Here is a 20,359-nt window from a genome sequence, read left to right as displayed (position 1 = left end):
GACTGTACATTTTGTAGGCTAACGTAACAGCCAGTTTGCGCATAGCAATGTCCCACAAACAACCATGAAGTGATTGGGCGATTGTTAGCCAAATCACCAGGAGAGAGAAACTCCCTTCTCATTTCAAATAGCACCACAGAATCTTTAATGTACACCTGAACAGGATTGCGGGTTAATGTCTGTTTAACATTAAACATTTATACGGTTCCTCTCACTTAAAGAAGCGTTTTAACACTTTTACAGAATGAGCTAATAATAATCCTTCATGTTTGATGAAGGGCCTTATCACATCGTGGAGGTGTCTCAAGATGCTTCATAATTTTACTGTGGATTTTACTATGAGGTGCAGTGACTTATAGGCAAACACAGCATTGATGTGTACACATCAATATCCCATGAAATGAATGACTGATTTTTAAATTAGAAGTCTCATATAGGTAAACGTAGCTGCCTTTTTGGACAAGTTACCTTGCAAAAACAGCGATGAGATTAGTAGCCTGTTAATTTGAAATTGGGGGATGAATGCACAGCCTATCTAGTGGGGAATCTGCAACCAGTTTGATCTGTTCATTAATTTTCTTCATTTCTCTCCATTTCCAGCAGGGCTGTGGTGAATTCAGAAGCTGAAAGATGCATCGATTAAGGACTTGTGCTGCTAAACTGAGGCCATTGACTGCCTCGCAGACTATAAAAACATTGTCACACAATGGGCCAGCAGTGTCTAGGACGTTTCAGCAAGGCCGTTTCTACACTTTGCCTGTAGCTGCTGAGCCTTTCCTGAGTGGGACTAGTTCGAACTATGTTGAGGAAATGTACTTTGCCTGGCTTGAAAATCCCCAAAGTGTCCACAAGGTAAGCATGAGTGGAAGAAAGAAAGGCTCTTTATTGGTATTGATACCTCACTCACTGACCTTTTTCGGGAACCAGGTAAGTGTCTGCCAGCAAAGGCAATGGAAGCTTGAACTATGCTGCCCCTTCTTCGTATTTACAAGATCTCAATTTTGAGTGTACCATCGTTGGAGAAGAAGGAAGAAGCCTTTTTGATGCACTAAGTGAACAAGTGCTCTACACTGCTCGACGTTGGCTGACCATGTCTGACAGAGGATTGTGCTGCACGAGATTGCTTCTACCTTTCTGTGTGGATGGGGTCAGGATAACTGGTTCCTGTGCTGAGTATAACCATACCCTCTCTGTGTACTAAAATAGATGGAGAGAGGAAGGGGTTTGTGACAAATGCAGATTTACTTTTTAGATTGCCTATTTTTATATTTGAAACATTTCTCAGGACCATACTAATAGATCTGAATCATCTGCAAATTTTACATTTATACATCGCTTTTCACGTCTGGGGATATCTCAAAGCACTTTACACAGGTGGCTGGGTACCCAAGCCAAGGATGTGGTGGTGTGGGACAAATTATAACTGAAAGCAAGACTAAAGAGGTAATTGTTGATACAAACTACAGTCACTACACTTCACCGCAAATCCTGTCAAGCACTTTGAGGCATTCTCCCAAGGTGAAAGACACTATAAGCATTATCATCATTATGTACCAATCAGCGGGATTTGGGATTTAAACTTTATTTTAATCTCGGATTTGTAGATTTCAGTTTTATGCCAAAACCACTCTGGTTAAGTTCAGTATTGTAAAGCCTAACTTATAAGGGATCAGTGTGTCGCTTTCTTCAGCGTTGCTGCCAATTGTGCTCTTGTCAAACTGGAATGAGTTATTGTTTCTGGTATGGATATCAGCATTTCCTATCAGTACTTTGCCATCACAAGAGCAGTTTGCCTCGACTGAGCTGTATTCTGATAAAAAGCCCACAAAGGTCCAGAGAGAAGTTATTGTGTGGTATGGAGTAGCTGTGACTAGTGGCCTTGTAACTTGATAATAATCCTTGCATTTTATACAGCGCCTTTCACGTCAGAAGGACGTCTCAAAGCACTTCATAGCATTTACTGTAAAGTGTAGTAACTATATTGTGTAGGTGAACACAGTTGCCAGTTTGGCCCAGGAACATCTTGCAAACAGCCAATAAGCTAATTTATTTGTTGGCCAAGACATAACATAAGAATTGCTGGGTGAAAGGAGACCAAGGTTCATCCAGTTCACCTTCCACCATCCTGGCAGTTGTATGACGTGTTGTGGCCCAAACTATATACTGTATCCCCAGATAGTATTTCCTAACAGAAATCTATCTCATTTGTTCTTGAAACAAACAACACTTTCTGCTTACACCGTCTCCCTAGGGAGCCTGTTTCACGTGTTTACTAAACTCGAAGAAACTTCCTTCTCTTTTCCAATAGTATTCAGTGACTAGCAGTCTTACCTCTAAGTCAGAAGGTTCAAGCCTTGAGCTCTGTCTAAGCTGACACTGCAGTGCAGTGTTAGGGGAACACTACATTGTCAGATGAGATGGTAAACAGAGGTCCCGTGTGCCTGTTCATCTTTAAGATGGATTGTTCGACTTGATCTTCTGGGTTTGAAAGACAATGGTTTTCTCTGTTTCCTTGCCTAATTTAGCATTGGTTCATGTGGGAGGCTAGACTACCAGTGTATGCTGAATATTCAATTGCCTGAGGAGGGAGGGAGGAAGGAAGAAGGAGAGAGATGTGTTCCTCTCCTATTGTGCACGCATACTGAGGGGACTGTTTTTCTGTTACCCTAGCACCACTGATTATAAACATAGGCAGCTTTCTTGGCTGATATCACTTGACTCAGCACCGAGCAGGAATTGCAAATGGGATGTTTTGGGTCAGCAGAGCTTGATTTCACATAAGGCACCGGAGGCTTTGATCCTTCAGCAGCTTATTTACTCCCATTGCCCTGGCAGCTGTTGATGTTGTTAATGGTAACAATCAGAATGTGTGTTCAGTTTCTTTGATGTCACAAGATGATGATGTGAAAGTCTTCCGTTGGGGAAATGGAGGGACCACAACACTCTCTATCCAGCCATTCCCGTTTGGAGTTTTTCTGTGTAAAAATAATCCTGGCATTAGATTTAGATACAGCCTCATCACGTCGGAGAGATGTCTCAAAATGCTTCACAGAATTTCACTGTGAAATGTTGCCGCCATGTATTCTGTAGGCAACATCGGCAGCCAATTTGCACACAGCAATGTCCCACAAACAATCGTGGATTGAGTGACCCAGTTATTTTTTTATTTATTAACTCAGTGGTTAGAGCATTCACCTCGCAAGTGAGAGACCTGGATTCTATTCCTGGCAGGGTGAAATGTTGGCCAAGTTTCCTTACTCCACACGCCTCTGTTTACCTAGCAGTAAGTAGAAACCCGGTTGTTAGTCGATTGATGGATCGCTTTTCTGGGGATAATCCTCAAAAAAAATAATTTGGTCACTCAATTTGGTCATGACTGTTGTAACAATTGTGGGACTGTGGGAGACTGCTGTGCGCAATTGGCTGCTGCAATTTCCCACAAATATATAATCAATTCACTTTACAGTATATTCTGTAAAGCGCTTTGAGACTTCTAGCCGTGAGAAAAAGATCTGCCAATCGACTAACAAGCGGGTTCTTATTTACTGCTGGGTTAAAAAGTGGAGTGTGTGTGGTGTAAGTATGGAGTCTACACAATATAACAACGAATTACATTTGAAAAGCACCTTTCACCTCAAGAATGTCCCAGTATATCTATTGATCATATATATTACATACATAGTGATATATGTAATGTACACCAGTGCTGTAAAGTGCACTATAACATTGGCCTGTCATTAAAAAATCCATACAGTGAAGCCCCATTATAACCCTGCGATTGACTTATTTTGGGCATGTTGGCCAGGACACTGGGAGAAGCTATCTTTTTCCTAGTCCTCCCACGAAAATTTAAAGCCTAACTGAACTGCTTAATCTCTGTTTAATATCTCGTGGGGTTGGGGAAGGGAGCAAAGGTAGGGGTGACAATTTCTGTGATGAGTAAAGTAGAATGAGTTCAGGGATTCTCATTGAGTGGCATTATCTCTATTAATAAGGAAGAGAAGTTCGTACAACAAACAATCTGCAAACTCCCAGAGCTTCCTTTTATGGTGCAATTGAAAGGATGGAATGTTACGGCTGTTCTGTTTCACTCACAAAATCACATCATGCCCTGGCACCTCCCTATTCTCCAACTTGCTCACGTCTCACTCAAGGCAGTTTCTTAAAATAAGAAACAAGTTTATTTAAAGGGGAAATCTTTCCAATTTTACCTCCTAAAAGTATAATTTATCTGCTTTTTTTTAAACGACAAAAGTATTCAGAATGAAACAAGGCCAGGGGGAAAGATTGCGACAATACTGATAGACTTGTGGATTTGTGGCCATCTGATACATAATTCTAACAATTGCATAATTTTCTTAATGAAAACCAAAAAAACGCCTTGTGACTGATCCGCTAAATCTCCAACTTATGAGTCCTGTAGCATATTGCCTAGCGAGTGAGAGTTCCCGGGCAGGGCGAAACCTTAGGCAAATTTCCTTACTCCACGTGCCTCTTATTACCTAACAGTAAGTTGGAACCTGGTTGTTAGTTGATTAGCGGATCACTTTCTGGGGGGGTAATAATCTCTGGGAAAAAAAACGTTCACTCAATCCAGGATAGTTTGTGGGACTCTGCTGTGCGCAATTGGCTGCCACGTTTTGCCCACAAAATACACAGTCAATCTACAGTATATTCTGTGAAGCACTTTGAGACATCTCAACGACGTAATAAGGCACTATATCAGATGCAAGGATTATTATTATATTGTACCCCCCACCTTCACTCAGCCATCCTCGGCCTTCTGCACATCCCTCTGCTCCAACTCTGACCTTCTGCAACTTCTTACCTCAATCTCTCCCACAACTCCCCTCTCTCTGAGGCTTGCTGTCAAAACTAGGTCATTAAGTGCTCCGAGATGCTACCTTCCCACGTTGTTTATCACATGGCTGCTGCGTCCCTACTTTACAGTAAATCCTGTGAAGAGCTTTTCGGCACGCTCCCGACTTGAACGATGCTCTGGGACACTACTCTGTGTGAGGGGTGCTTTATACATGCAAGTTGTTGTTGAAAGACCCTGAATCAGATGTAATTTTATTTTATCACCATTTTTCTAAATGCTGCCTAACCCAGAAAATGCTCAGGTCACATAGATCACTAACTATTTTAGCTGAATTTTATATAATGAAACTTGTTTTTAAACTCTCTCCTTGATTCTCTTATCTCCCCCCAGTCAGCACCCAACGCCGTCCCCCCCACCCCCGAGATAAGGCCTCACATCAGCCAATCCCTTATTATTGTATTGTGTGACAATCCTGTAACCATGACCTTTGCTGAAGAGGAAATCTAATGTCAAACAGCCCCTCTTTGCCACACCCCACTAGTGCTGCACGGCACATAATTGAGCTCGAGCTGGGCATTGATTTCAATGACCTCTAGTCAAGATCACGCATTCCAGTGTTCCTTCACAGATATAAAAACAGCACATTGTGCACCCAAGTGAGTCCAGGCAAATAAGTACCAATGTCACACGTGGTTAGGTAAACAGGGGTGTGTGAAGTAAGGAAACATACACAGGTGTAGAGTCTCTATTTTCGGTGAACGCTAAGCTAATGCAGCACTGCTGCGCTTCAATCGAATAAAATGCACACAAGCAACCAGAAGTCGGTTGAGGTCAGGCCACTGGGACTCATTTACAAAAAGCAGCTTGATGGTGTGATGTGAAGAATGTAGGATGGTTCTTCTGGAAGGATGAGATCAAATGGCCAAAAAGGCTTTCTTCACCTGTACCATATAGTCCAGGCTGAAACTTCAATGCAGTCACCCTTCAACAAATTGTCAGTTCCTAAGCCAGGCGGGTCCGCAGTGCTTAGGCTAATCCTGCCACAGGGAGTGATGTATCATTTGGCCCAACTAATCCATGAAGATGCTTAAACTCCATACAAGTTGCACATCTTCTATTCCCCTTCCCTCTATTCCCTTCTCCTTCACGTACGCATCAAGTTTTCTCTTCAATACATGGACGCTGTTTGGCTGGTCAGCTAAGGCGGCTGAGACCTGCTGTGGAAACTTACTTTGTTCGGTTCAGGAACCTGCCTCATGAGCAATGGAAATGATTCTTTGTTTAAATCTTTCTGAAAATCAGCACATACTAAATTGCATGAGCATCAAACTTGCTGATCTATACAAATGTGGAGGCATAATTCAAACCAGTTGCAAACTTGGCATCTTAAGCTGCACTGGATGTTCTGATGGTTGTAATTTGGCACGGGGGCAACTGACCTCTGTTTACAGCTTGATTTACTTAGGATGTTTGTCCTTGTGGATTGCTAAATTGCTAGGATCTCCTATGTTAAATGGTAACACACAAAACACAACAAACACGAGGCCCTCGCGCACTCCACCCAGGTCCTTGATGTTCCCTACTGTCCCTGTTGGGGTGAGTTCAAGGTGAAAGTATTCACAGAAACATGTGCCTCGAGGAAGGAAATGTTCCCCTTCTATTTACGAGCATTCTTGTGTGGAGAGTGTGCATGTCGTATTGTTCAGGATGTTTGCACTTATGTTCCGTACATATATTCCTCCCGACGTGACAGGCACTATACAAATGTAATTTCTTGTTGTTGTATAAACACTGTATGTATAGCACACTTGTGTATGTCTACAAAAATGCACAGTCACTACACTTTACAGTAAAATCTCATGAAGCGCTTTGAGAAGTCCCCCCCCTGCTGTGAAAGGCGCTGTATTCAATGCAAGAATTATTATTATTATTAATTACAGTTTTTTTTGAACATTGATCTTTCACTTGTGAGACCCAGATTCTCACATAATGAGATAAGAGTCAGGCAATGCCTCATTTGGATGAGCCATTAAAGCGAGCTCCTGTCTGCCTGCTTAGGTGGTATTAAAGATTCCAAGACACTATTGGAAAAGAGAAGCGAGTTCTTCCTGGTGTCCTGGCCAATAATCCCCTGGATAAAATTGATCATATATTCCATGGCTGTTTGTGGGACGTTGCTGTGTGTAAAATTGGCTGCTGCGTTCGTCTACAAAATACACACTACACTTCACAGTAAAATCCAGTGAAGTGCTTTGAGATGTCTCAACGATGTTATAAAGTTCGATATCAAATGCATGGACGATTATTATGATGTAGCGTTTCTTCATGTTCTAATGATTGGCACAGTTTCTGCTGCATTGTCTTTACTCTCTCTCTCTCTCCTCCGCCCCCTCCGTCCTACACGCACACATACACACACAAAGATTCAATCCCAGCTGCATCAAGCGGAGCAGCTGAAAATAGCTCTGAGATCCTGTGACTGGGCGCAGATGCAGTGACACTGCAGGGAATGCGTTTACCATATGGCTCCTGTTTGTTCACGGTGTGCGAGACTGAGCGGCCTTTTAAGAGAGTTTTAAAAGGCTTTTGCAAGATGGATAATTCTTATTTATGGACTAATCTGAATTAAATGCAGCTTTCATTTATTTAATCAGTACTGCTGTAGTGCTGTGTTAGAAGTTGCACAATCTATTAGACAGGCTGCCTTTTCTTTACTGGACAAAATGGAAAATTGCTTTTTTTTCCTGCTTGTTCTGTGGTCTTTCTCCATTGTTTGGGTCTCACTTGCGGTGGTTTTTCCCTCCACCCCCCGAGGTTTTATTTTGATAATAGCTAATCTTTTTTTAAAAGGAGGGAAGGCTTTTGCAAGATGGATTGCTCTTATTTATGGACTAATCTAAATTGAATGCAGCTTTCATTTACTTAACCAGTGTAGCTGTCAGCATCTCGGTAAACACGGAAGAGAACAACTACAAATCACGTTGCTATATAAATGTAATTCCTCATTGTTCTGTTTGTGTTTACCGAGATGTTGACTTGGCCCAATGCCCTGGTTGATCTGATATGTACAGTGCTCTCAATGGCAAGCTATGCGGTTTTAGCTGGTTAGACTCCAGCAATTCTCCCCCATATACACTCCGGGATCCCCAAGCTTTGCGTCTTGCCAACCTACGCCTAATACTCTTCGGAATTAAGTAAGCAGCTAGCTTGAGTGAGTGTCAAAGGCGTTAAGGAAATCACTTGCTGACATAAATGTCTATCTGGAGGCTGTGGCGCCATTTAATGACATTGCAGAGAGCACCGGGACACCAATAAGCACAATAAACTTCTGATATCTCATCTCCAAGGACAAGAGCTCAGTTATCAGGAGAGGCGAATTAAACATATGTATGCATATATAATTAACTGCATCCGGGATATGGACAGCACAATGACTTATGTGGTAGTGACTAGTTAAGCCAGGGTGGGGTTATCAGGAGTTCACTGTATTGTATTGAATCTACGGCAGTATATGCTTTTTCTTTGGTTTCAGTCTTGGGATATATTTTTCCGGAATGCCAATGCAGGAGCGTTACCGGGTACAGCGTACCAAAGCCCCCCTCCCCTGGGCACCAGCCTGGCCACCCTGACCCATGCTGGAGTAAAAGCACAACCAAATGTGGAGAAGTTGGTGGAGGATCATCTGGCAGTGCAGTCGCTGATCAGAGCTTATCAGGTAACCATGTGTACCCCCGGTCTGGGGGTTGGGTGGGGAGCCTCCATTGTAAACAGATTGCTTGATTATGTGGGTGTGGGTAGCTGCTATTGATTCCCTTTTAATTCCCCCTGGGTATGATCCGCCAGAACTCTGTGAAGTGAGACAAGGATAAGCTTGAGCTCCTGATCTCGCTGGAGGTAAGTCGTGCAATGTGCTTCCCACGTGTACGTTGCTTGCAGTTATGGAATAATGGGAATAATTTGCACACTGCTTTGCATCTCACTGAATAACACTTGGGATGGTTTATTGAACAAACCTCTTCCACACATATCTGTAACCTCTTGTTTTTTTTTGGATGTTCTTGTTCCTTGTTTGCAGGTCAGGGGTCACCACATCGCAAAGCTTGATCCTCTTGGCATTAATCTAGTTGATTTTGATGAATCGCGTTGTACTTTACCTGTTGGTTCCTCCAGTTGTGGTGAGATTAGTTTTGTAATATCTTAACAGTTTTAAGAAAAACTGATGTTAAATTGTGTTTTCCATCCCTTTGCCCCTCCCTTTTCCACCCCCTTTCCATTCTGTTCCTTTCTGTAGATACGAGGGCATCACGTAGCTCAGCTGGATCCACTAGGAATTCTGGCTGCGGACCTGGATTCGTCCGTACCAGGAGACCTAGTCACCGCCTCAAACGGAATTGGTGAGGGCTCTGGGATAACTGGTGTTCCTTGGTTTGAGCTCCTCTCTGTTTGGTTTTGTCAATTAGGGTTTGGGCTTTCACTGCTGAGCTGTGACAACTGCATGGGCTTCTGAAGACTAAACGCACCCTATGTTTCCACTCGCTCGCGTCTCCCAACGCTGTCTTGTAAGCGGCTGTGTAAAGAATGAACCCAGTGGCTGGGTGGGGCCTCCTTAGCAAATAACACATCTGGTTTGACCTCCATCTCTCTCTCGCTCTTCCCTCCCCCTTTGAGCTCAGTTTGCCGCTCTTCTCCTCCACCAAAGGATCAACCTTTAACATGTGGCAATACATCTCTCCAACTAGATCTTGTGTCTCCCCCAATGGCTGAGGGAGTGCAAGCGGATCAGTGGCACGGATTTCGAGCCCAGACGCTCCAATGTTCTTAAGCACCGGCTTCAGTTTTGATTTAATCTTGAATTATTTGCTGGTGGCCTGGCAAAATAATTTTTTTAATATATATGAAAATAAAATCTCAGAACAGAACCGGTCCCTTTCAGAGACAAAGCCTCTCCAGTCCTTGGATAGAGTTCCTGTCCTGGTGACCCTTCAGCATGGCCATCATCACCATGCTGTCCGCTGCTGGGTTCCATTTGGATAAGCTTTATCACCAGGGAATACCAGTAACCCTTCAAAGTTGTAGATAGACTTAGCTGTGGTATTGGCCGTGTCCCCATCACCTTGCTAATCCACTCTCCACCCCCATCCCAGAAACGTGTTTTATATCTAACCGTTTGCATTATAATTCTCCGTACTAATCGTTTAATACTTCACATAACTGCTTGACCGCAGTCGTGATCACTATGTTTGTGTGGAGTTACTCAAGTAGTGACTTGCGTTGCTGCAGCAGAGATCTCACTGTAAACACATTCCTGAGTTGGTTCCTTTAGTTTTAACCTGACTTTGCTTGACAGTGAGGTGCAGCACCAGCTTCTTACCAGAGGTGTGAGCGAGTGTAACAGACTGGCCTTTTCCATGTCTGTTCCGAACACTTCCTTTCCAGCTGATCAGGCAGAGAGCAGTGCAGTGGAATTGGACGAGGCCAATCTATTTCAGTCTTTGACCAGCCTGCTCTTCCCAGCGACAGTTAAAGCAACATTAACAGACTCTGGGATCAACTTGTCTGATATCTTCCATTCCCCCCTCCCCCCCTTAGTGTGTAGCGTGAAGGTCAAGGAAGTCAAGGACTTGTAGATTAAATCTTTTCACTAAAGCAGCAAATTGTGAAATCTTGTCCTTGTTTCACACGTCACTAAAAACCTGCAGCTCTTACTTACACCCTCCAAGTGCTGCTTGGGATTTCATTAGTCTTGCAACAAATATTACACTTTCTAAAACTTGATGGATTAATGTTCTGAAGGCTCCTTGCAGCCTGAGGGTAAAGGAGCCATGGTGAACACTCAGTCGTTGTACTTTCTCTCGTGATGGCCACTTTCAGTGCTAAGTAAATGACCAGTGGTGGAGGAGGGGGAATGTTTCAGTTTGCAGTGTGATATCGCTGGCAGTGAAGTGGTTGGCACGGGCTGCTGTGGGGGCAGCACGGCTGGAGGTTCACTCAGAGATAAGATGCATTGGCCCTTAGTTGGCTTCCAGAAGTTAATCAACAGTTAACCCGCTGCCAGGATTTGTAATAACAGTGATAATGCAGCTCATGTAACCGGGCAAAGAGCCAGCTGTTACAGTCCCGGCCCCTGTAACTGAGGAGGTGCCTATCTCGCATATCACAAGCCCCTATGTACAAGGTGTCTCAGTTCTGCTGCTGTAACCACCTGCTTGTTATTATTAAACCAGCTCGAGATAACCGGGTTAGTGACTAGTAAACAAGACTGAGAGCAGAGCCTTTGCCTGTTTGTACTGATGGTTATCAACCTGTCTGGGCATCCCTGGCTGAACCTTCTGCACCTCAGGGGTCCTCATTGTAACTGAGTTTGGTTCTGAGTATCTCAGCTGATTTTTAAAGCTGTTGCCTTCCATGGTGAGGTCAGAAATGTGATGTTTTGTGGACCATGAGACACACCCTGCTACCAGTCTGTTCAGTCTGCTCTCTTGTACAAGATTTAAAAAGACCGTCTCGTCTTACAAGATTGGTGTGACTGAAGAAGGCCCTTCGGCCCATCCAATCTCATCCCTCCCGAACCGCGACCAATCTTCCCCTCACCCCGTGTAGATTGTAGATTGCCGTCTACAATCCTAGTGCAGCCTGAATTTTGTTTCTGGGTTTACTTTTTCAATTCCATTTAAAATTCCATGCACCTCGGTGCGGTCCCCTCTGAATCATGGATTCAAAGAGGTTTGAGTGTGCCGGGAGAATGTGGAGAGCAGAGTGCGTCAGTCAGTCAGCACTGTAATATGCTAATGTTGTGGCCGCTGCTGCCTCTGTTCATGTTCAGCCTCGATGACTCAGTTCGAAGCGTGCGTTTCTACTTTGTATTTTTCAGTTCCTTTGTGAGTTCCCTGGTGGGAGGCAAACTTCCACTGCACCAGCCAGAGACATTCAGTTTCTATTTATTCATTCTCTTCTCTCCCGCTTCTGTTTTCTAAACAACCTGACCTTAGTGCTGCTGTGTCTGTGGCTTTAACCATTGTGCAGGCTCGTCCAGGAGAGATGGACGGACAGCCTGGGCCAGGCAAAGAGTTGAGTGTCAATAAGCTGTTCAACATTAGCAATATTGAGGTACGATTCATGGAGGAAATGAGCCTTTAATTGACTGCACAGTGATGCCAAGCAGGTTCAAAAGATAGCTTTTGCAAGCTATGTGGCTTTAGCTGGTTAGACTCCAGCAGTTACCCCAACGCGCACACCAGGCTCCCCCAAATGTTGGCTGTTGCCAACCTGAAACCTAACACTTTTCGGAATTAGGTAAGCAAGGTGCGTCCTTCAGCTGGGATGTGAGTGCGCATTCCATTCCAGACACGGGGAAATATCCATGTGTAGGTGGCAGACCTGTGGGTCTGGTTCAGATACTCTTAGGCACGGTGATGGATTTCTGCGTGTGTCAGACACCTGGCTGACCAACAAAATCACAGACAGCCTGTTGTCAGAAATTCTTCTTAAGAAACGGATGCGCTTCTCACAATTGCTGTGATCTATGTGTGAGATTCGCATCTGTGAGTGGTGTCACATCCTGATAGTAGTTTGGCTCGGGGCCCTAGTTTAGCTGAGCACATTATACCTGCTGGACCAGGTTTGCTTAATGGGGGCAGAATGCAACCAAGGCAGTTTGGATTAGTTGGTATCAACCAGAGCCAGTTCAGCCCTCACTGAGAGGTGCAGTACAGACACTCCTTCTATGGCTTCAAACCTGTTCTGTTCCTCTCAGAACTGAGGCATTTGCTTGTGCAGCGAGCGTGGCCACGGAAGGAGTTGGAATTAGTGTGAAGATGAGCAATGGGTTCTTAAGTCAAACAAGGTCTTTGTTTCTTGTGTTTCCAACCCTCTGTCCAAGGACAGTTTGGATTGTTTATCAGTACTGAGTACAATCTGTCCTTTATCTAAAGCTGCTAAACAGCTCCCCTGCAGCCCTTTGCACTTTCCCCTGTACAGTGCGGTGTTTCTTCACTCTGAGGAGCTTCAAAGCTGTGTTATCCTGCCTCCAGTGGACATTGCTGTAACTGCAGCGCATCTGAACTGCACTGGTTTTGTAGGCCTGTTCTCGACTCGTCCCTGAGCACATGTGTTTGTGTCAGTCACTGAGGACTCTCACATTGAATGTGAGCAGGATTTGGGATTGTTTAAATGTTGGAGTATAAATGTGAAGGAAGCTTTTGGCACTGTTATCCTTGGTGTGCAGTTGACATCATTGACCTTATGTCCTCATTGTGCGTAACAATGCAGAGGTTTTTTTGATTTGTAGATTCACTGCGTTGTTTTACTGGAATATTTACGCAGCCAGCCAGATGAGCCTTAATGTCTCGAATCTCACAATGGCTGCTTTATTATGAATTGCAAATCTCCTTAGGTGAGAGCAAGCGGTGAACTGGTAAATTGGAGCAAAGTTGCCTCCTAGCTTAGCTCAGCCAGCTAATGTTTATCTTGTCTGTTTGGCCCCAATATTGGAGTTGGGTTGAATTGAATTCTTTCCCAGTCAATCCTGTGTTCCCTGCTCCGAACTTCCCTTTGCACTTCTGTGTTCTGTGGCTTTGAGAGTCTGTAGATGGCTGTGAGAGCATTGTTCGGTTATCATTTATTCACCCAGTCTTTAGAATGAAATTGAAGCCCTCTATTAGCTCCTCCCAGGCTGTTTGGGGCTGATAGCTGGATCCTGCCTGCTGCGTGTTTGCTCTTCCATACCTTGAATGTCCTGGAAGGTACCCTGTGAATGGGGTGTGCTGCTGCAACCACTACCCACTCTTCACCACATTCCATGTATCCATTCCCCACATATTCATTGGATTTTTTTTCTATAAAATGACTGTTTTTCATTCTGCTTGATTAAATTACTCAGTTGTTAAAGCAAAATCTCGTCTTACTAGAATCAATCTTGTTCTGTACTGGTAGTGTTTGTACATACTGACCCCCTCCCCCCTCCGCACGCTGTCATCCACGAGGTTGAGTCTAAGTGGGCCCTGAGTGTTTCACTGTATTTGCCGCCTGACCTGGACAGCCTGTAGATAGATCACTGTTGTCTCATGGTCAGCTCACCCAAGGTGTACGATGGAATATCCACAAAAAAGGAAGTGATCCCTTACTGAGTGGGCCAGAGGCTGGGATTGGAACCTTTCTTTCTTGGCAACTTTTTTAAAATATATATAAATGTTTGTAATAAATGCTAGATGGATTTTAAAGCTCTTTATTTGCGCTGTAATAGAGTGCTGTGTGTTTTGCTTTCAATAGACAATTAGAGATGGGACGTGTCAGCCCTAATAATAATAATAATAATAATCCTGGCATTTGATATAGCGCTTTTCACGTTGGGAGGACGTCCCAAAGCGCTTCACAGAACACACTGTAAAGTGAATTGACTGTATATTTGTGGGCGAATGCGGCAGCCAATTGCGCACAGCAATGTCCCACAAACAGTCGTAGATTGAAAATGACCAATTTATTATTGTTTTGTTTTGGAGGGATTATTATTAGGCTCTGTGTGGAGTAAGGAAACTTGCCCAAGGTTTCGCCCTCTGCCTGGAATTGAACTCAGGTCTCTCGTTTGCAAAGCGAGTGCTCTAACCACTGAGCTACAGGACTCCACAATGAGTGGAGTCCTGTCTTAGTGTGAGTGTCTTAGGCACAGGCCAGGACTGATGTGGATGGGTCAGGGGATGCTTTAAGCACAGTATTGCAGGGAAGGTTAGAAGGAGCCTTGCTGTATGTAGCATTACCGCCCCCACAAACCCTTTCACCACGGACAGGGAGCAGTTTTAAAAGTGAAAATTGCATTTTGACTGAATACATAAGTGTCTGGAATGTATAGCCTGTGAAAACCAAAACCCACCTTCTCTCTGTTAAAACCAATCCTTGATGATTGTGATGTGTTTACAGTTCATCAGCAGTTAACACTAACCGTCACTGACTTGATGTGGAGTTGTGTTTAACCTTAGTTTATCTCTTCTTTTTGCTTCTTGCGCACATTTTTTATTTATATTTATTAAAAAAAGTTTTTTTCCCCCCTAAACTAACTATTTTGCTCGCTCTTTCTGTTTTGTGTGTGTGTCTTTCTCTCTCTCTCTCTCTGTTTCTACACTCTCACCCATAGACGTTGCTGTCTGCGAGGATCGCCTGAGAAAGTTGACGGTAGGAGGTAGGCAGATGCTGGTCTTAGTCTTCGGCCAATATTTTTTGGTTAACATCCCCTCCCTCCCTGCCTCCCGTGATTTTTTTAGTAAGAGGGAGAGAGGAAAATCCCAGCACCAGCTTCAAAGGGATTAGAATGAACTAGATGCTGCAAACCTAGCTCACTAGACAAATCACTGATGTCATGATACGGCGGGAGAGAGGATGGGTTCATCCTCGGTGGCCTCTCAGGCCTGGGCAGTCCCTTGTGTTGTCTGCACTACTGTAGGTGTGGCCCAAACAGAGCACCATGTGGCTTGGTAATAGCATGGCTCCTCAGCTAACGCAGCCTAGGCTGAGTTTTAAAGCTGTGCCATGTAGTACTGTACTGAGAGCCAACAGATAATAAAACTCTAATGGAGGAGTCTACATTGACTTGTAAGCCAGTCAGTGGTGTGTGTATGTGCATGTACACACATGTTGGACTCAGGGTTGAAACAGTGACTGCAATAATACAAAACAATTTACATTTGCACAGCGCATTTCACACTGGGAGGACAACTCAAAGCACTTAATGCTGTTGGCTGGCTGGCCACCTGAGCTGGGCCCAGAGATGTTTAAACAAGATGCCAATCTTTTAACTCTTTCTCCCCCCCCCCCCTCCCGGAAAAAAAGTGATCCGTTGCTTATCATTGTGTTTGGTTAGCGAAGTGGGATGGGGGGGGTGCACTTGTGCTGTTAAAGGCCGCGATGGCCAGGAAATGTGGAAATTGCCCCATACATTCTTGTGCAACGCTTTATCATGACATCTCTGATTATTCTCTGCTCAGTCGTGTGATCCAGGGATTAATGTTGCAACGAGTGATTGTGTTTTTCGTTTGTGCTGAATATCGACTGATGTGCACTGCAAGGAAATTCAATAGAATGTTACCCACACTGCAAGGAAATGAAGCTTGTTTTGGCTGAGTGGGAGTGTGGGGGAGAGGAAAGGGGAAGGAGAGACAGAAATTCTGCCACTTGTATCCCAAATCCACCTCATGGCCCGTGGGATATTATACCATTTTGCAATGGTTCCAAAACGCAGACAATTCTTAATTTGTAAAGTGGTTCCTTTAAGAGCTGAGGCAAACTGGTTTCAAGATGAGTATGAGTTTAAGAACACTCAGCTATTCATCACTGTCTTACCTTTTGAGACTCATTGGCCTGACAGGCTGAGATAAGGCAGGTTGGTAGCTGCAGTTCCAAAGGTGGCTATTTCTGTATACGAGTGACTCAATACTTGACAGTTTTCACTTGAACTGCTCAGTTCTCTGGCTGATACACATCTGGTAATTGGAGGAAGTTTAGTGCAGGAAAAAACTCTTTTGCAAATGCCAAAAACTAAATATTTAACAGACTCTCTTTTCCCTAACGCCCCTGCCCCCACTCCCCTCCTAAAAATAGATACCCTATCCCTGAAACGTTGTTTAGAAGTAGACATCACCTCTGCTGAACCATGTCTGTCTCCATCTGTCCGTGTACTCCTTCTACTTGTATCTTGAATCTTAGACTACAACTGAGCAATGTGGGCTGAATCCAAATGTCTATATTTTGTGCGCTGGGCATGCCTGCCTGGAGATATCATCCTGATTATCCTGGTTTGTTAATAGCCCTTCTCTCCCGTTAAGGTAACTGAAACTCATCTTTGCGATTGGGCCCCACAGATCCTGCCATTAGCTCCCACTTAATAATAATAATAATAATCCTTGCATTTGATATAGCGCTTTTCACGTCGGGAGGACGTCCCAAAGCACTTCACAGAACACACTGTAAAGTGAATTGACTGTATATTTGTGGGCGAACGCGGCAGCCAATTGCGCACAGCAATGTCCCACAAACAGTCGTAGATTGAAAATGACCAATTTATTATTGTTTTTGGAGGGATTATTATTAGGCTCTGTGTGGAGTAAGGAAACTTGCCCAAGGTTTCGCCCTGCCTGGAATTGAACTCAGGTCTCTCGTTTGCAAAGTGAGTGCTCTAACCACTGAGCTACAGGACTCCACTTGGTACTGAAGTAGTTAAATAATCTTTACAAGTGGTTGGTTTGAGTGCCTCTGAGCTGGGGAGGGAGGTGGAGTGGGAGAAGGGAGGGGGAGAGATTGGGTGAGGCACAGTTCCTGCCTCACTACCCACTGACCCGCTTGGAAACTGGATGTAGACGGAGAAGAGTCCCTGGTCTTGCCTGTGTTGTGACTTAGCGTCTTGGGATGTCCTCCTGACGTGAAAGACACTATACAAATGTAATTTGTTACTGTTGTAGTGACGTGCGTCCTTCCCTCCACATGGGACAACCTCATTGACGTTGTCCCCATCTGTGCTCAACAGTGGAGCTGTGGAGAGACAATACTGTCAATTAGTGGTACAGTATGTTTGATATTTAACACCAAAAGTGCCACTGAACTGATCATGTAGTCACCATATTGAATATAATAACAACAACTTGCATTTATATAGCGCCCTTCGCGCAGGGTAGTGACCCAGGGTGCTTCAATATACAGCATCACAGCTTGCCCTTCAAATAGGGTACATCTCGGTGAGTGCTGTTCTGGTCCAGGGTTAGATGCCAAGCAAGGAGGAAGAGAGAGGTGACCACAGCTACAGTCGAAGAGGCAGGTTTTAAAGTGAGATTTAAAGATGGAGAGGGGTGAGGCGGAGAGATACAGATAGGGAGTTCCTGCAGTTTGAGGTGTAATGACTGAAGGCCGTTGATGGCGACGTGACAGGGGAAGGGTAACCAATAGCTGAGGTCACTCTCACTTTGCTGGGCTGATGCATCACCGTTGACCCTGAGATACTTCAGGTTTTGGCCACTGAGGTCCCTGGACACTTTGTTCTGTCCTCCACATTGTTGGTTCCATCATCTTTAAGGACTTCTCTCTCATTATTGACTTGTTCAGTTCAAGATTATGTTCTCCTTGTCTTGATGTTGTGTTGGTTTGTGTTGTGTTGTGTCATGTTGGTTGTGCTGATCCAGCCACAACAATAGGTTTTAGTTTGAGAGATCTTGAACTTTTCTCAATCTCATCTGGGCCAAGTGGCTGCAGTACTGTTTGCACCTTGGTTCCTGTGCACTGTGTCTATATCACAAGTCATCAAACCCCAGTCTGTCTGTACACTGCTGTTCTGTTGCAGTCCTCACCGAAAACTCACTTCCATTCTAGTCTCCAACAGCATTAATAGCAGCCTTGTGATCTTAGCAGAAGCAGGCACCAAGTTTCCTTCCCTACTCCATAAGAGAATGTTAAGCCACTGATATCTAACAAAGATTAAGCTCCATTTAGTTTCAGGTTTGCTTTGCCCAGTGAATCCCTCCCTCCCCCCCCCCCCACCCCACCCCCAGTGGAAGTATACACTTGTGTACGTTAACTGAATAGAAGATTGGGATTTGCTCTGAGGCTTCACTGTCTGGAGGGCAACAGGTACCATCACATCCTAGCATTAGTCAGGTGGTGTGGGAAGGGGTGGAAGGTTACATCGCAATGATGGCTGTGTTCTCAGGTCTGATCCCTGCTCTGAAATGAAAGTTGGCCTGAACTTGCCTACTTGGCATGAGCATTGGGGTGTCCAGAGCTGGGTGTGACTAAGTCAACAGATAAAAACTGACAGTGTAACTAGTTTCACAACTTTTCAAAATCTGTTTCCCAAACTCCACTTGAAAGTCATTGGCAGATATCCGAAAGATTAGAGCAGAGTGTGAGTGTGTGGCGGGATGGTAGTGAGAGGGGAGCATTTCTGTCTAATAGTCCAGCCTAACAGTGTGGTGTGTTCTATTACTATACTAATCCTGTAGTTGGTGTGCACGTGCTTGCTTAGCTATTGGGCTCCCAGCACTGAGCGCTCACTGCCTGTGATAGTTGTGTGTTCACATAGTGCATGTTGGTGTGTAACTCAGTAATTTAGGGGTGCACCTGTTGTGGTTAACCTTCAGTGGATATTGTGTTTATTGCTTTACACAGTACTGTACAGCCAAGTGTTCCATAGTAAGAATTAACCTGTTTTTTCTTGTTTACCCTCTGTCACTTTCTCTCTTCCTTGCCTCTGGTTGTTTGTACCAATAATGTATCTTGATTTTTCTACAATGCTTTCCTTTCTTATTCAAAATCTTTCCCCCNAAAATTATATATCTATAAATTGATCATGGCCCAATCCCTCATCAATGACTGCTTTCCACCTGCCTTGACTTTGCAACTCCCTTCCCTTGTGCCCGCTTCCATGACTCCAAAATGGTCCTGTCTTTTACAACATTGAACGTGCTTGTAATGCATGGTTGCTCTGTTAAATCTTGGATTCCTGTTTATTCTCTCTCTCTCTCTCCACCGTTTGCCTCAACCTCCTTCCCTCTCTCTCTTCTATTTGAACCCCACATTGCTGTGTGTTGCTCTCTACCCCTCTCTGCTGCTGCTCTCTGGCTTTCTCTATCCACTCATATCTCACTGGCAAACATCACTCAGGCTTTTACGGCCTCCACGAGTCTGATCTGGACAAGGTCTTCCATTTACCTACAACTACCTTCATTGGAGGCAACGAGTCTGCCCTTGCTCTTCGGGAGATCATTCGGAGGCTGGAGGTAGGCCAGTTGATTTCTTTAATTATAGAACTCACTAAATTGATGTCAAGGTCCTCATCCTCGCATCTCCCTAACCCTCTCACACCCCAAGCCTCGGTTCTCGTCTAATGCTCTGCAGGATTAGGTAAGCGGGGTGCGTCCCTCCAAGAAGAGAGAGGATCTATTCCTGAATCAGGAATTTCCATAATATAGAACTCGTGTCTAGTTTGATCTATCTCCGTCTCAAGTCCCTCCTCTTTGATCATGCCTTTGGTAACCCTCCTACCCACCATCTCATCTGATCCCAACCCCATGCTCCGGCCCAAATCCCTGACTGTCCAGTGCTTTGGGACGTCCTCACAGCTACAAATTTAATTTGTTGTTGTAGTTTGGAGTCCTTTAAGCAAGGGTTAGTTTCTGCATATGTCAGACCAAAACAAAGCTGATCTAAGGGGGAAATTTGCCACAAATTCATTGGTGTCCATGGTTATGACATGCTGCCTCTTGCTGACCACATTCCTGCTTTCTTCCCCTCAGATGGCTTACTGCCAGCACATTGGTGTGGAGTTCATGTTTATCAATGACTTGGAGCAATGCCAATGGATCAGACAGAAGTTTGAGACTCCTGGGGTCATGCAGTTCACCAATGAGGAGAAGAGGACCCTTCTGGCGAGGCTGGTCCGCTCCACCAGGTCAGAGCTCCTGCCTCGCTGACCAGTAACTGATTGACACACATTGGGGTTGGGAGCTGTGGAAACATGTCCTTCAACAGCTCTGCAGTTCCTCATCCCAACACTCACTATATCAA

The 20,359-nt window shown here is 44.5% G+C and overlaps 1 protein-coding gene across 7 annotated transcripts in view; it reads left to right on the top strand.

Moving 5' to 3' along the window:
* The window catches only part of LOC103187816 (2-oxoglutarate dehydrogenase, mitochondrial), a 39,760-nt gene that overhangs the window by 8,257 nt on the left and 11,144 nt on the right, over positions 1 to 20,359 (top strand). For 3 of the 7 annotated variants that reach the window (XM_042344530.1, XM_007907476.2, XM_007907477.2), the window contains exons 2-7: positions 601 to 852; positions 8,355 to 8,537; positions 9,114 to 9,216; positions 14,949 to 14,993; positions 19,457 to 19,572; positions 20,089 to 20,243. In XM_042344530.1, coding sequence (XP_042200464.1) covers positions 631 to 852; positions 8,355 to 8,537; positions 9,114 to 9,216; positions 14,949 to 14,993; positions 19,457 to 19,572; positions 20,089 to 20,243 — 824 coding nt within the window. In that variant the 5' untranslated portion in view covers positions 601 to 630. Of the gene's footprint in view, positions 1 to 600; positions 853 to 8,354; positions 8,538 to 8,897; positions 8,998 to 9,113; positions 9,217 to 14,948; positions 14,994 to 19,456; positions 19,573 to 20,088; positions 20,244 to 20,359 lie in introns of all 7 variants that reach the window. The other 4 variants (XM_042344531.1, XM_042344532.1, XM_042344533.1 and 1 more) reach the window with 4 other exon arrangements.

This window comes from Callorhinchus milii, unplaced genomic scaffold (genome assembly GCF_018977255.1).
Source record: "Callorhinchus milii isolate IMCB2004 unplaced genomic scaffold, IMCB_Cmil_1.0 Scaffold28, whole genome shotgun sequence".
Lineage (NCBI taxonomy): Eukaryota > Metazoa > Chordata > Chondrichthyes > Chimaeriformes > Callorhinchidae > Callorhinchus > Callorhinchus milii.
Note: the sequence above shows the minus strand (reverse complement) of the source record. Positions and strands in the feature narration are given on the sequence as shown.